We start from the raw sequence: 15,241 nt of genomic DNA, 5'->3' as shown, positions 1-15,241 counted from the left end.
ATATATATATAAATAAATGAACATTAAGCATTTTAAAAGTGTGTAATAATTGCTAACCAGTCAAATAACTACTTAAAAACTTACATGCATTTTTTCTTTAGATTTATTCTCATTTTCTCAAATAACACTGCTCTCTTTTGAGCAATTCAACCTCAAGACATTTTCGCAATGCAATATCTACCAACACGGGAAAACATTATTTATTCAATTATAGGGAGTTGGTGATAGTTGAAGTAGCATCAAGGCATAATATTGAGTATAGAAAAATTCAATATCAAGGTAATTTATTTATACATTCCAGTATTCCATACAAGAGAAATAATCTATTTAAATTGCAGGGTTCAACATTTTTTAATAATGACAAGAAATATGTTGATAGAATTTCACATCATATTACATATAAAAAACCTCTAACAAATGTACATTTCTCTTTGATGCCAACACTTGAGGCAAATTAGCTCCCTTATAAAGCTTGGTTTATTTATTTCCTATTGAGTAAATATTTTTCCTTCAAGATTTTTGGTTCAGCTTCTGAAAATCCTTTTGATTGCCTAGCACTTCATCGAGTTTATAATTACCAAGCAAGTTTTGAGCACGCTTTAAACATGAAAGATACTCATTCTTTATTTCAGGGGAATCAGCAATTGACTTGTCATGTGCAAACTGCAAAACAAGAGTAAAGTTGTCAAAAAATTTCAAACTCACATGGGAAAGAGGTGTTTATGAAAAGATAATGTTGCTATTTACTTTCAAATTCAGAAATGGGAAAGTTAGCTTATGCAAAAGCATCTGCATTATCTTTTCTGTAATCCAAGTGCAATCAGGATAATATGTGTTGGTGCGGAAACGATTGTTGCACAACATTGGCCACAAACATCAAATAAAAGGGCGAGAATATATAGAATATAGGAAGACAAGAGAATTTGTTAATGGGATTCAGCTAATTTATATCTGTCTCTAAGAGCATTAGGTTGCTACCAATATATTATTAGATAATAAGAATTACAAGTTCTGACACACCCATGGGCCCAAGGCCTATGAGGTGTTTCTAAATGATGCTTATAATTAGTGCACGTTGTAACTAGAAACTTGAGCCCAGTATATAATCGTGGTCTCACCATATTCCAACCTCAGTCAATGTGAGACTTCATATAATAATATATTTCAAGCATCGCAAACAATACATGTGCAATATAGGGCAAGTCCTAGTAAAATTAATGTCTTTTTTAATAGTTTCCTCTCTTGGTTTCACTCCACCTCCAACTATTCATTTATCCTCTATTGACTCTTCCTACCATAGTTTTTAATGGTCTTCTTCTCACATGAGTAAATCACCAAAGTAATGATTCTACTCTTTTAGTAGTGCTACAGGATCATTAGATTCACAATTGCTAAAACTAGAGGACAAGGTATATATTAATAAGTCAAACAACTGGAAAGAAATTATAGAATCACCCATTAGAGCAGTAAGAATCAACCACACCGAAACTTGTAAAATATCCACCTAAGCATAGCTATTCCATGGAAAATAAGAAGAGATGGAAATCATTCACAAGAATGAGGCTATGATAAGGGTATGCAAAGATTCAAAGAAAAATTAGCATGCAAGTAGTTAATGTTTACCTCCTTATAAACAGAGATGCATTGAAGAAGTGCCTCTTGAGCCTCAAGGTTAATATTACCTTCCTGCTCGGAAAAAGAACACCAATGTTTAGATTTTAGACCAAGTTCAAATGTTAGATTCGAGCTTGGTCGCATTACCGATGCATATATTCTAACCTGAGTTTCCTGCAATTCTTGCTTAGCAAACTCAACCGATGACAAAGTATTGAGTGATTGCAACTGTAAAAGTTACATTTTATATTAATGAACAAAGATTTTACTCATAGAAGAGTACATATATGAATCATATAATTATAACACACATGCATAAGAAAGAGTTATAAAGAATAAAACATAAAAACACTGACCAATATAATCAGTGCTGTGTGGCGTTCCTTTCTAGAATCTCCAGGCGCACTGTATTTCTTTGACCTGTCTTTTTGTTTCAATAACTTACCTAAACATTGGCGAGCAATCCTGAGACGAAACAAGAAACCACATAACATAAATATGTTTGCATGCATGCAAAATCAGGGTAAATTATAGCCTTTTTTATTCATTAAAATGACTTGACTTATAGGGCAATTAAAGGGCATTTTCACATGCCATGCTAGAATATCATTTTCAAGCAAAATAGGGAAGAATACTCTTGCCAGGTGCTACAACTTATATTTATTATGGTGTAAGATCCATTTCTTTCTTTTTATTTGTGTTTCTGCTGACAAACATCTATATTAAGAGAGAAGACATGGGAATTAACACAAACACTGAAGCAAAGAGAATAGCCAATCACTTCGGGCCAGTTTTCTTTACATATTTACTTTTAAAATTAATAGTAAAAAAACATTTTACAAGTTGGAAAACACCAAATCATAGCAGTGCAGACCTAAATTTAAAGTAAATTTGGGAAGAAATTAAAGTACAAAATTTTGCCTTCAGCATATCTAGTTTAATAAGGGCCATAAGGTTAAAGCACAATAACTTTTTTGCCCAAAATTAACAGAAGTAAGTTCATGGAGAATGTACACCAGAATGTATTTAATGTGTTAAGGTTCCATCTCAAAACTGATATATATACCATACCAAGGAGAATGAGGCAGGAAATATGAGACTTCTAACACCCCCTCCACAGAAGCCTGTTGGACCAGGCAAAGGGCTCTTTTTGGCCCATGATGGAGAACAAGAGAAGTTCGGCTCTGACTTTGATATCATGTTAAGGTTCCATCTAGAAACCAATTGACAATGTGACGCATAGGCAGGTTGATGACAACCTCTAGGGGATGCCTTTGATTGTAGGATCGTTTTAGCTTGAAGTTAAGAGCTCTATAAATCAGAATTTGGTGTTGGTATTAATAGAGATTTTTAGGACAATTTTAGGATAAATTTGTGAGGAAAGATGGAAAAGATATGAAGATGGAGACGCCACAAGCTCAAGAGCTTGATAAATCAATGATATTCAGCACAAGGAAGGATCCTTGATAAGAATTTAGACGCCACACCGAGAGGGTGATGAGTCTTAGAACACAACAAGAATAAGAATCTTGATAAGTTCAAATTAAGGAGCTTTGACTCCACTTTAGGAATTCAATCCAATTTTTCTCAAAAACAAACTTGCTTTTTTATTAATGATCAAATAAAATATAAATAGGCAACCTGCCTTGCTGAATAAAGATAAGTCTAAGATAGAATCCTAATTAAAACTTAGGCTAAAATAAATATAAAATAATAATGTAACTCCTAATTAAATCAAATAGATAAGATCTTAAATAATGTAATTTGTTGAGATATTTGTTGGCTGAGTTGTTGATGCCTTGACCAAGTCTTGATCTATTTAAAGATTCACAGGACTCTTTTGATTTCAAAATCCCCACAATTTGGAGAAGATAAGATAGTGAACCAAGTCAAATCCTTGATTGTATGGGTTAGGTAGGAAAAGAAGAAAAGAGGGGAGAAAAAACTCTTCATAGATTAATAAATTGATATGGTGCATAATGATAAACAAAAGACAAATCAATACTCATTAATATTGAAGTCCTAATCCTAATTAAATAAGAAAATATAATAAATAGGAAACAAATCCTACGAGATTATCAAGGAAACTCTAAAACATTACATGGTATAATAAAGATATTATAAGATATCTTCTTTGTACTCTTACAATCCTCATGTACCCTAATTTATCCTTGTAGTTAATAAATACCATAAAGTTTGTTCATTCTGTATTCTCATTTTCTATTCATGACTTTTTATTTATCTACAACTACATGGTCTACTAGTTGAATGCCTTTGGGCATTTCTTAATATATATTATGTTAAAAAAGGAATATAAAAAAATCTCATTTAAGAACTAAGTAGTTGGTTACATGACAAGTTTCCCCTTTCCTAAAGTGAATTGACCAAATCTAAATGCTGCATATGAAAAGATTGGGCATTCTATGTATGATATAAAATTTCACCTGTCCATTAAGCATGCATACAAAAGTAACTACGAAAAAGGCATTAACATGAAAACTGCACTATAACAAAGAGAGGATAATTGACATTGGAAAAATAAATCAAAGGCGTAATTTGATTCAACTTTGATATTCAAAAGTAGTTGTTAAAGAATTAGGCAGGGAAACTATGTAACCTTATGGAATTATGCAAATGATCCCTTGCCACATCAAGGTCGTCTTTAGCTCTAGAAACATCCAATTTTTTATGTTGGCTGCTATCAAGCATTGCCACCCTTGCTAAATGAAGTAGATTTCCACCAATCTGACAATAGGTAAAGTAAGAAAAGCTCGTGATTTATCTTTACTCTGGTAAATAAAGCAAAGCCAGCAAATTAATCACAAGCGTAGAAGTAAGGGAACAACAAACCTGAATGTGGTCACCAGGAAGTAAGGCTTTCCGCGCATTAAGACATCTGCAAGGGAAAAAATGAAGATTTCATTTGCATAAAAAATAAATTAATTTCCCAGGCTTTAATAAATCAATAGTATTCTAAATAACCTTTCAAGAAGCTCTTTTGAATCTTTTATATTGCTAGATGCTTGCAGTGTCAGAGCCAAAGATTCGGCTGCAACTACTGTGTCCAAGGAATTCCATCCCTGCATTACACAAAATACAATTATTTTACAATGACAACAGATCATGCAATATGATAGACACTGGTATCCAAACGAGTAGAAAAAAGGAAGAATTAGAAGAGAAATGCCCCTAACACAGATTCCAAATTGGATCTGCTAGGGTTCTAGAATTTTTATTAGAAATGTAGGCAAGAATTACAAGAATTGAATTGGATCCCACGATCCTTTTCTCACTGATTCCAAATCAGTTAGCTACTAATCAAAAACTAACTACCTTACTAATCTAGCTACTTATTTATAGAATTCCCTTCCTCCCCCTAACTGCCATAACTGCCTTACTGGCAGTAAAAGGAAAGTTTGTTATTTAAGCCAAACTTTCCTTTTACCCCTTTTGTACACATTAATAACCCTTGGCTTGGTATGAGCCTTATCACAATATGACTGTTCTTGCCACATTTTCTTATCTCATTAAGCAAGACGGTCATAACTAATTCTAAATAAAAAGGCAGAAAGTAGTAAATGGAAAAGATTATGTATTGCCTGCCAAGGGAATAGTTAGTACTCATTTGTCACTAGCCTGGTTTGTCATAATAAGTTGCATGATTGTCAAGTAATTGTGGTACTTCTACCGGTTATTAAATCATGATTGTTTTCCTAAGAAATTCACTTATTATCCCATTTATGGTGAAGGAAAAAATAAATAATAATCCAAAAGAGCTTAGAGATTTTTCATTTGACAAGTGAGGATACGTTCATAAAAAAGGAATTTTCTTCCACTTACCCACTTTTTTATAAAATCAACTTACCCATTATTTAACAGATTTATAAATTATGCATGCTTCATCTTTAACGAATAAGTTCAATTTGAAAGCAAAGAATGAGAAAGAAGAAAAAGAACCTTTGACAATTCCATGATATGCAGGATCTTTCTCTGGACCATCTCAGCATCAGCGAGACGATGTGATTTCAAATACATCTGAAACATATAGCAACAACTTAATATCATTCAGAAAGTTTGATCAGGCACATTAATAACCAGAAAGTTGGAAGAAGCCCACTTTGAAGGGTGGACAATACTTATTTTAGCTTGAAATTCTTAATTTAATCATGAAGTGCTCAAACTCCTTATTACATTAATTGCATGGTATCATTTACAATAGTATCTAACCACTTATATGTACAACTAGTTCACCTCTCGAATATACTTGTACTGTATGAGTAAGGTTTTAGGTGCCCGTTTTCCACCTAGATGACATAAATTTCTGTTCACTGGTATGTGCAACATAGTTCTGCTTCCTTGGCAGTTGGCAGAAAATAGAACTTCAAGATAAATAGTAAACTTTCATCCTTAGTACCAAATTTATTAAGTTTAAAATGAAATATAAGCTCCTCTTTATTCGAGTCCAAATACAAATATCATGCATTATCAAAGAAGTTTCAGGCAAAAAAGTGTAAAAAAATAACCTGGGAGAGGTATCGAAGCCTTCTAATGCATACAATTGACTCCCCTTCATCACCTTCCTAAATAGGTAAACAGATTGGTTTGAAAAGAAGAAATATAGAATTACCAAATCCTATACTGCAAAGGAAATTTTGGTTAGAAAAAAGCCGCACCTCTAGCATCTTTATAGAGTCCTGAATGAGGGCCTCGGCATCCCTTTCTTTTCCTTGAAGATACAGCACCTAAACACAAATTTCCATTTGAGCATAAAGTGCAAGAAGCATCTAAGATAAAAAAGTCACCAATGAAACAATAACATTTAGACCAAACCCTCAACAAAAAGCCATAAGCTTAGGCCCAAATGGTTTCAAGGAAAGCTTGTCTATTCAAGAGAAATTGCATGTGTAATCCCCTTAAATCTCATATTTGTTTAATCACTTCAACTTACTCTGGAGCATTGCTTCACCTCACAGACCGAACAAATATGATTAAACTGTTGTTTCAGTGTTTCTTCGGGCATTACCTTAATTCATACTTATACAAACCAGAATAAAAAGAGTACAGTGAAAGGACAAATGATTACCACTCCTAGATGATACATTGTATCTGCACACTCTGAATGGCCATATCCCAGAACACGTCTTTTTATCTGAATAAATAGTCATGTGACATTCTAAAATCAAGACATCATAGATACTTAATCATGAAGAACAGAACGATGTTAAGATGTAAAAATGAATTGCAAAGTTATTAAAATATACAAGGAGGAGAATATAACTGCTTCAAAATCAGAGGAAAATAACCGTTTCCCTGAGCAAAATAGGTCCATACCTTCAAAGCGCGCTGTTAAAACCAATGGCAAAAATATAAAGGAGAAAATATGGTCAGTAGAACTGGATCAAAACAAAATAATAGAGTTATAACAATCTGAAACTACGTCAGCTCCACAAAAAGATTAGATGTGAAAGAAGAGGAGAGGAATAACCATAAATGTACAAAGTCCAACAAAAACATATCAAATATCAAAATCTAAAATAATGAACTTTTGTTCCACTAACATAATAAAAAAATTATAATGAGTAAATGATCAAAAAATATTATGCCAAAAAACAATGATGAAAAGATATACACCGGCAACGAAAATCTGAAGCAGGAAGGTTAGAAAAAATAATGCAAATATACATCACAGCCACTAGCAGTAGGCTAAGTAGCATTGGAACCTTGTGGTTCAAACTTCAAAAGATTCCCAATTGTCTAGGCAACAGGAAGAGTGCTTTGTTTCTTGTCATTTAACCCTTATGCTATCTTCCTCTTTAACTTATTAAGGATTCTTTTATCCACATTATTAAGAGCGATTTCCAAATGTCTTATTTTACCAATTGGAAGGGTGCTTTGGTTTCGTTAGGGTGCTAATTTTATTTGACTGGGCTTAACTGGAAATGGTGAATAAAATTATCCTCAATAGAATATATGAATAACAAAATTAGCAAACAAGTGACCAAGTCGGTGAAACTCAACAAGTTACCTCATAGTTAAGGCGAGCTTTTTCCATCTTCCGCTGTCCAAGGTAGAACTGTCCAAGGTTGTGAGCAGCAGTCCCAACCCTGCATGATCAGTTTAAAACTAATGCTGTCAGATCCACAATGGAACTCATCATATTAAAACTCTGTCAGCCTACCGTATATCATCGGGACCAAAAGATTCCTCTAATATGTTAATAGCTTCCAAATACAACGGTTCTGCTTTGTCAAATGCCCTTCTGACCCTGTACAACTCTGCCTGAAATGACATTAACAGAAATCAGCGAGATGTTGATTAACAGAGTCATTTGCTTTCTCAGCTAATGTAAACAGTGTGGAAAAGTTCCACGCCGTGTCTTTTAAAGCAGTTTCAGAAGTCCATTGTGAGGCTCAACTCGATGGAGGCAAAGGATCATGCTCATGCATAACCAACCAATCTGACAATTATGAAGTGCAGCTAAAACCTAAACTGACCAGATTGTTGGATGCAGACGCAACATGTGGATCTCTCTGACCAAAACCTTCTTTAGCTTCTTCTAAAGCAGAAAGGAAGAGCTTTTCAGCTTCATCTAGTTTTCCCTGAGAGAAAATGGACAAAGATATTGGAGAGGATGAGGAGAATAAAATTAAAATGAATAGAATGTAAAAAGAAAGCAACCGGAAGAAACTGCATACTTGTAGGAAAAACTCCCTCGCTTTATCCGTGAAGAGTCTCCATTTTGCTGTATGCATATTTGATACTACAGAGCCATCCTCAACTTTGCTTAATCCAATTAAGCCATTCCCACTGTCATTAGCAGAAGATGCTCCAGTTGTTGCATCTTCTGCGAACACGGTGTTGGAACTAATTGCCAGACCCATTGCTGCACAAAAATCAGAGTAGTCATTTTAAAATTTAAACTGTATATGAGAATATCGTCTAATCAATTTCCAATGTTAATAATGAGTATTTCACCATTAATAGCTCCCATCGTATAAAGTTTTCAACATATCACCATTGTATTAAAACTCTTACAATGTAAGTCATGCCAATGAAATTTTACATTATATCATAAACTTAATGTACAACGTGATTTAAAAAACATAAAAAAATGACGGCCCAACACACGGGGCTCCCACCTAATGTGCTCTGCGGAGGGTAGTTGCACGCAACCTTATACTCACAAATGGAGATTCTGTTTCCAGAATTTAAAATCATTACCTTCAGGTCACAAGGTAAACAACTTACTATTATGTTGAGGCTCACCTCCATAAGGAAACAAAAAATTGCCTCAAAAAATCATTTGATTTTATACTTGTCCTCCCACCATTGATACCAACTGAGTGCTCTACCATCTAGAGCCACCATCGTAGCCCTCATCTTTTCTGCTTCAGAAACAGAACGTAGTGAGAAGTATCTTTCTAACTTCTGCACCCACCCATAAGCATCATCCCCCGTAAAAATAGGGATTTCCAACTTCCTCCACCTATCATGGCCCGCATTTCTTGGATAACTGTCAACCTCCTCCTCATGCTCACTGCCTCCTCCAAACGAGTGCTCCTCTGGGCTCACACCCAGTTTGGTTGCCACTGCAAACATCAAATCCTCCAACTTCTTGGTGCGTGCTTCATACAATTCCAACTTCATTCTTATCTCCTCTCTTTCTTGTCGCGTGCCTCCTCTGTCCTGTCCCTCACTGTCATTCTCCTTAGCCATGCTACGAGTAGAAACCATACACCAATCCTAATTGCAGCGTGGTTGGACTCACAACCTCAGGCACCAGAATGGTGCTCTGATACCAGTGATAGACACTGGTATCCAAACGAGTAGAAAAGGGAAGATTTAGAAGAGAATTGCCCCTAACACAGATTCCAACTTGGATCTGCTAGGGTTCTAGTATTTTTTATTAGAATTTTAGGCAAGAATTACAAGAATTGAATTGGATCCCACGATCCTTTTCTCACTGATTCCAAATCAGTTAGCTACTAATCAAAAACTAACTACCTTACTAATCTAGCTACTTATTTATAGAATTCCCTTCCTCCCCCTAACTGCCATAACTGCCTTACTGGCAGTAAAAGGAAAGTTTGTTATTTAAGCCAAACTTTCCTTTTACCCCTTTTGTACACATTAATAACCCTTGGCTTGGTATGAGCCTTATCACAATATGACTGTTCTTGCCACATTTTCTTATCTCATTAAGCAAGACGGTCATAACTAATTCTAAATAAAAAGGCAGAAAGTAGTAAATGGAAAAGATTATGTATTGCCTGCCAAGGGAATAGTTAGTACTCATTTGTCACTAGCCTGGTTTGTCATAATAAGTTGCATGATTGTCAAGTAATTGTGGTACTTCTACCGGTTATTAAATCATGATTGTTTTCCTAAGAAATTCACTTATTATCCCATTTATGGTGAAGGAAAAAATAAATAATAATCCAAAAGAGCTTAGAGATTTTTCATTTGACAAGTGAGGATACGTTCATAAAAAAGGAATTTTCTTCCACTTACCCACTTTTTTATAAAATCAACTTACCCATTATTTAACAGATTTATAAATTATGCATGCTTCATCTTTAACGAATAAGTTCAATTTGAAAGCAAAGAATGAGAAAGAAGAAAAAGAACCTTTGACAATTCCATGATATGCAGGATCTTTCTCTGGACCATCTCAGCATCAGCGAGACGATGTGATTTCAAATACATCTGAAACATATAGCAACAACTTAATATCATTCAGAAAGTTTGATCAGGCACATTAATAACCAGAAAGTTGGAAGAAGCCCACTTTGAAGGGTGGACAATACTTATTTTAGCTTGAAATTCTTAATTTAATCATGAAGTGCTCAAACTCCTTATTACATTAATTGCATGGTATCATTTACAATAGTATCTAACCACTTATATGTACAACTAGTTCACCTCTCGAATATACTTGTACTGTATGAGTAAGGTTTTAGGTGCCCGTTTTCCACCTAGATGACATAAATTTCTGTTCACTGGTATGTGCAACATAGTTCTGCTTCCTTGGCAGTTGGCAGAAAATAGAACTTCAAGATAAATAGTAAACTTTCATCCTTAGTACCAAATTTATTAAGTTTAAAATGAAATATAAGCTCCTCTTTATTCGAGTCCAAATACAAATATCATGCATTATCAAAGAAGTTTCAGGCAAAAAAGTGTAAAAAAATAACCTGGGAGAGGTATCGAAGCCTTCTAATGCATACAATTGACTCCCCTTCATCACCTTCCTAAATAGGTAAACAGATTGGTTTGAAAAGAAGAAATATAGAATTACCAAATCCTATACTGCAAAGGAAATTTTGGTTAGAAAAAAGCCGCACCTCTAGCATCTTTATAGAGTCCTGAATGAGGGCCTCGGCATCCCTTTCTTTTCCTTGAAGATACAGCACCTAAACACAAATTTCCATTTGAGCATAAAGTGCAAGAAGCATCTAAGATAAAAAAGTCACCAATGAAACAATAACATTTAGACCAAACCCTCAACAAAAAGCCATAAGCTTAGGCCCAAATGGTTTCAAGGAAAGCTTGTCTATTCAAGAGAAATTGCATGTGTAATCCCCTTAAATCTCATATTTGTTTAATCACTTCAACTTACTCTGGAGCATTGCTTCACCTCACAGACCGAACAAATATGATTAAACTGTTGTTTCAGTGTTTCTTCGGGCATTACCTTAATTCATACTTATACAAACCAGAATAAAAAGAGTACAGTGAAAGGACAAATGATTACCACTCCTAGATGATACATTGTATCTGCACACTCTGAATGGCCATATCCCAGAACACGTCTTTTTATCTGAATAAATAGTCATGTGACATTCTAAAATCAAGACATCATAGATACTTAATCATGAAGAACAGAACGATGTTAAGATGTAAAAATGAATTGCAAAGTTATTAAAATATACAAGGAGGAGAATATAACTGCTTCAAAATCAGAGGAAAATAACCGTTTCCCTGAGCAAAATAGGTCCATACCTTCAAAGCGCGCTGTTAAAACCAATGGCAAAAATATAAAGGAGAAAATATGGTCAGTAGAACTGGATCAAAACAAAATAATAGAGTTATAACAATCTGAAACTACGTCAGCTCCACAAAAAGATTAGATGTGAAAGAAGAGGAGAGGAATAACCATAAATGTACAAAGTCCAACAAAAACATATCAAATATCAAAATCTAAAATAATGAACTTTTGTTCCACTAACATAATAAAAAAATTATAATGAGTAAATGATCAAAAAATATTATGCCAAAAAACAATGATGAAAAGATATACACCGGCAACGAAAATCTGAAGCAGGAAGGTTAGAAAAAATAATGCAAATATACATCACAGCCACTAGCAGTAGGCTAAGTAGCATTGGAACCTTGTGGTTCAAACTTCAAAAGATTCCCAATTGTCTAGGCAACAGGAAGAGTGCTTTGTTTCTTGTCATTTAACCCTTATGCTATCTTCCTCTTTAACTTATTAAGGATTCTTTTATCCACATTATTAAGAGCGATTTCCAAATGTCTTATTTTACCAATTGGAAGGGTGCTTTGGTTTCGTTAGGGTGCTAATTTTATTTGACTGGGCTTAACTGGAAATGGTGAATAAAATTATCCTCAATAGAATATATGAATAACAAAATTAGCAAACAAGTGACCAAGTCGGTGAAACTCAACAAGTTACCTCATAGTTAAGGCGAGCTTTTTCCATCTTCCGCTGTCCAAGGTAGAACTGTCCAAGGTTGTGAGCAGCAGTCCCAACCCTGCATGATCAGTTTAAAACTAATGCTGTCAGATCCACAATGGAACTCATCATATTAAAACTCTGTCAGCCTACCGTATATCATCGGGACCAAAAGATTCCTCTAATATGTTAATAGCTTCCAAATACAACGGTTCTGCTTTGTCAAATGCCCTTCTGACCCTGTACAACTCTGCCTGAAATGACATTAACAGAAATCAGCGAGATGTTGATTAACAGAGTCATTTGCTTTCTCAGCTAATGTAAACAGTGTGGAAAAGTTCCACGCCGTGTCTTTTAAAGCAGTTTCAGAAGTCCATTGTGAGGCTCAACTCGATGGAGGCAAAGGATCATGCTCATGCATAACCAACCAATCTGACAATTATGAAGTGCAGCTAAAACCTAAACTGACCAGATTGTTGGATGCAGACGCAACATGTGGATCTCTCTGACCAAAACCTTCTTTAGCTTCTTCTAAAGCAGAAAGGAAGAGCTTTTCAGCTTCATCTAGTTTTCCCTGAGAGAAAATGGACAAAGATATTGGAGAGGATGAGGAGAATAAAATTAAAATGAATAGAATGTAAAAAGAAAGCAACCGGAAGAAACTGCATACTTGTAGGAAAAACTCCCTCGCTTTATCCGTGAAGAGTCTCCATTTTGCTGTATGCATATTTGATACTACAGAGCCATCCTCAACTTTGCTTAATCCAATTAAGCCATTCCCACTGTCATTAGCAGAAGATGCTCCAGTTGTTGCATCTTCTGCGAACACGGTGTTGGAACTAATTGCCAGACCCATTGCTGCACAAAAATCAGAGTAGTCATTTTAAAATTTAAACTGTATATGAGAATATCGTCTAATCAATTTCCAATGTTAATAATGAGTATTTCACCATTAATAGCTCCCATCGTATAAAGTTTTCAACATATCACCATTGTATTAAAACTCTTACAATGTAAGTCATGCCAATGAAATTTTACATTATATCATAAACTTAATGTACAACGTGATTTAAAAAACATAAAAAAATGACGGCCCAACACACGGGGCTCCCACCTAATGTGCTCTGCGGAGGGTAGTTGCACGCAACCTTATACTCACAAATGGAGATTCTGTTTCCAGAATTTAAAATCATTACCTTCAGGTCACAAGGTAAACAACTTACTATTATGTTGAGGCTCACCTCCATAAGGAAACAAAAAATTGCCTCAAAAAATCATTTGATTTTATACTTGTCAGAAGGCAATTCATCTTGAATTTGAAAGATGATCAATATAATAAAAAATGTCTCATGATCCAAAAGTTGGACCAATGATAATTACATTATAAGAAATTATTCAATAGTGCATTTTTAAAATATAAATAAATAAGAAGAAAACTTTATTAAGGATCTTTCACGAAAAAATAGAATTAACAATTGAAAGCTAAGCACCACTTCTCCCCTGGATCATTCAAAAATGAACCAAGTTTCAACTAAACTATCGCAACCCACTTCTCCAATAAAATAAAAAATAAAAAAATCATTTTAGGTGCAGGTAAAAAGATAAGATCAATGAATCATATTATCATAATGTGAATTACCCATCACATAAATTACAGAGATAGCATAATTGCAAATTAAAAATAATACAATAATATTATCCTTGAGTTAGAAAAATGAAGGCATACCAACATTTCCAGATATTAGAATCCATAGAAAAGGATCCCTGTGATTTAATACCCTCCAACCATTAGCCTGAGTTTGATAGCAACTGGAAAGTTTGAATTTTTCTAAAATAACATAAAAAATAAGAAAGTAAATAAGAAGAATAATAAAAATAATAAAACTATTGTCATTAACAAGGAAAGATATGAAATGAAAAGATGAGAGATATTGATTTGGGTACCAGAAAAAGAGAAGGAATGGGAAGAAGGAAAACGAAGTTTTTTGAGTAAATTAGATGCTGTCACACGCAGAAACATGTCTTCCAAGGTAGCTGGTTGCGGCTCAGAGAGTTCAAAACAATGTCTGGGTTTTATTTACATTTTCAGAGGTTTTAGTTTTTTATATTTACTTGGGAATTATTCTCTTTCTTTTTTTCACTTGATTAATAATTATATTATATATACAACATTTTGAAAAATGAAATCAAATTGTAAGAAATGATATAAAAACGACCAAGGGTGTAAGTACTAAACTAAAAACATTGTAGCATAAAAGATTAGACAACCTTAATGATGTGATCTCAAAATTGAGTTCATATAAGTCATAAAGTATAGTTAGATTAATGAACTTAATCAATAATATATTTGTTGTGTTCATGTGTGAATATTTTTTAAGGAATACAAGAAGAAGAATCACATTAGTAACTAAGTTCAATATTTATTTAAATGCGAAAACATCATTTTTCAAGACACGATTTCATTTTTATATATTCTTTAAATAATGTATTTATGTCACTGGTTAACAATCTTAATATAATATTGAGTAAATTACATTGACACCCCATAAGTTTTAGTGAAATTATACAAATCACCCATCGTTTATTCTTCTACACCTACACAGACCTCCCTTAATTTTTATACTTTCGTTACATTGACTACCCCTGCATAGGAAATAAGTGTAATCTTTTAAACAAAAAATATGATAAATGCAATTAAGTTAAACAAAACATGATATATTGGGTAGACAAGTCCAAATAATATATAAATCAATGTATTTTTATTATTTTTGGTTAGATAATGCATCAACATTTCTAAAGAAATATTGTTTAAATTGTTCTTATAATATAGTGTAACAAACCAAAAATAATAAAGAAATATTGACTCATATATTATTTGGATTTGTCTCCACAATATATGTTTTATTTAACTTAATTGCATTTATCACATTT

General features: G+C 33.7%; 2 protein-coding genes across 3 annotated transcripts; both read right to left on the bottom strand.

Annotated features, from left to right (window-relative positions):
- Window positions 219–8,530, bottom strand: LOC109345134 (kinesin light chain 3-like). Of its 2 annotated transcripts, XR_002107392.1 has the most exons (17): window positions 8,310–8,530; window positions 8,109–8,213; window positions 7,793–7,893; window positions 7,640–7,718; window positions 6,946–6,957; window positions 6,698–6,763; window positions 6,288–6,356; window positions 6,138–6,194; window positions 5,572–5,649; window positions 4,597–4,694; window positions 4,465–4,510; window positions 4,232–4,359; window positions 1,971–2,079; window positions 1,780–1,842; window positions 1,624–1,686; window positions 418–663; window positions 219–364 (listed from the first exon to the last, which is right to left on the bottom strand). XR_002107392.1 is itself a non-coding variant. In XM_019583949.1 (16 exons), exons 1-16 carry the CDS (start codon window positions 8,493–8,495, stop codon window positions 511–513), a joined length of 1,413 nt encoding a protein of 470 aa, XP_019439494.1. In that variant the 5' UTR covers window positions 8,496–8,530; the 3' UTR covers window positions 219–510. The 2 variants fall into 2 exon arrangements, 1 of the variants encoding a protein (XP_019439494.1); XM_019583949.1 differs by having other exon boundaries at window positions 219–663.
- LOC109345135 (kinesin light chain 4-like) lies at window positions 10,189–14,393 on the bottom strand. Its single transcript, XM_019583950.1, has 11 exons — window positions 14,255–14,393; window positions 14,037–14,138; window positions 12,981–13,168; window positions 12,780–12,884; window positions 12,464–12,564; window positions 12,311–12,389; window positions 11,617–11,628; window positions 11,369–11,434; window positions 10,959–11,027; window positions 10,809–10,865; window positions 10,189–10,320 (listed from the first exon to the last, which is right to left on the bottom strand). The coding sequence occupies exons 1-11, from the start codon at window positions 14,328–14,330 to the stop codon at window positions 10,204–10,206; spliced, it is 972 nt and encodes a 323-aa protein (XP_019439495.1). The 5' UTR covers window positions 14,331–14,393; the 3' UTR covers window positions 10,189–10,203.

Source organism: Lupinus angustifolius, chromosome LG04 (assembly GCF_001865875.1).
Source record: "Lupinus angustifolius cultivar Tanjil chromosome LG04, LupAngTanjil_v1.0, whole genome shotgun sequence".
NCBI classification, from domain to species: domain Eukaryota; kingdom Viridiplantae; phylum Streptophyta; class Magnoliopsida; order Fabales; family Fabaceae; genus Lupinus; species Lupinus angustifolius.
Note: the sequence above shows the minus strand (reverse complement) of the source record. Positions and strands in the feature narration are given on the sequence as shown.

Bases quoted from the DNA above. Each gene is read 5' to 3' on its own strand.
- LOC109345134 (XM_019583949.1), bottom strand. From the start codon at position 8,495: ATGGGTCTGGCAATTAGTTCCAACACCGTGTTCGCAGAAGATGCAACA. The intron at 6,357-6,697 runs GTAATCATTTGT...ATTTGTGTTTAG, and splicing joins CAATGTATCATCTAGGAGTG to GTGCTGTATCTTCAAGGAAA. The intron at 5,650-6,137 runs GTTATTTTTTTA...TATATGTTTCAG, and splicing joins GGCTTCGATACCTCTCCCAG to ATGTATTTGAAATCACATCG.
- LOC109345135 (XM_019583950.1), bottom strand. From the start codon at position 14,330: ATGTTTCTGCGTGTGACAGCATCTAATTTACTCAAAAAACTTCGTTTT. The intron at 14,139-14,254 runs GTACCCAAATCA...ATGTTATTTTAG, and splicing joins CCATTCCTTCTCTTTTTCTG to AAAAATTCAAACTTTCCAGT. The intron at 11,028-11,368 runs GTAATCATTTGT...ATTTGTGTTTAG, and splicing joins CAATGTATCATCTAGGAGTG to GTGCTGTATCTTCAAGGAAA.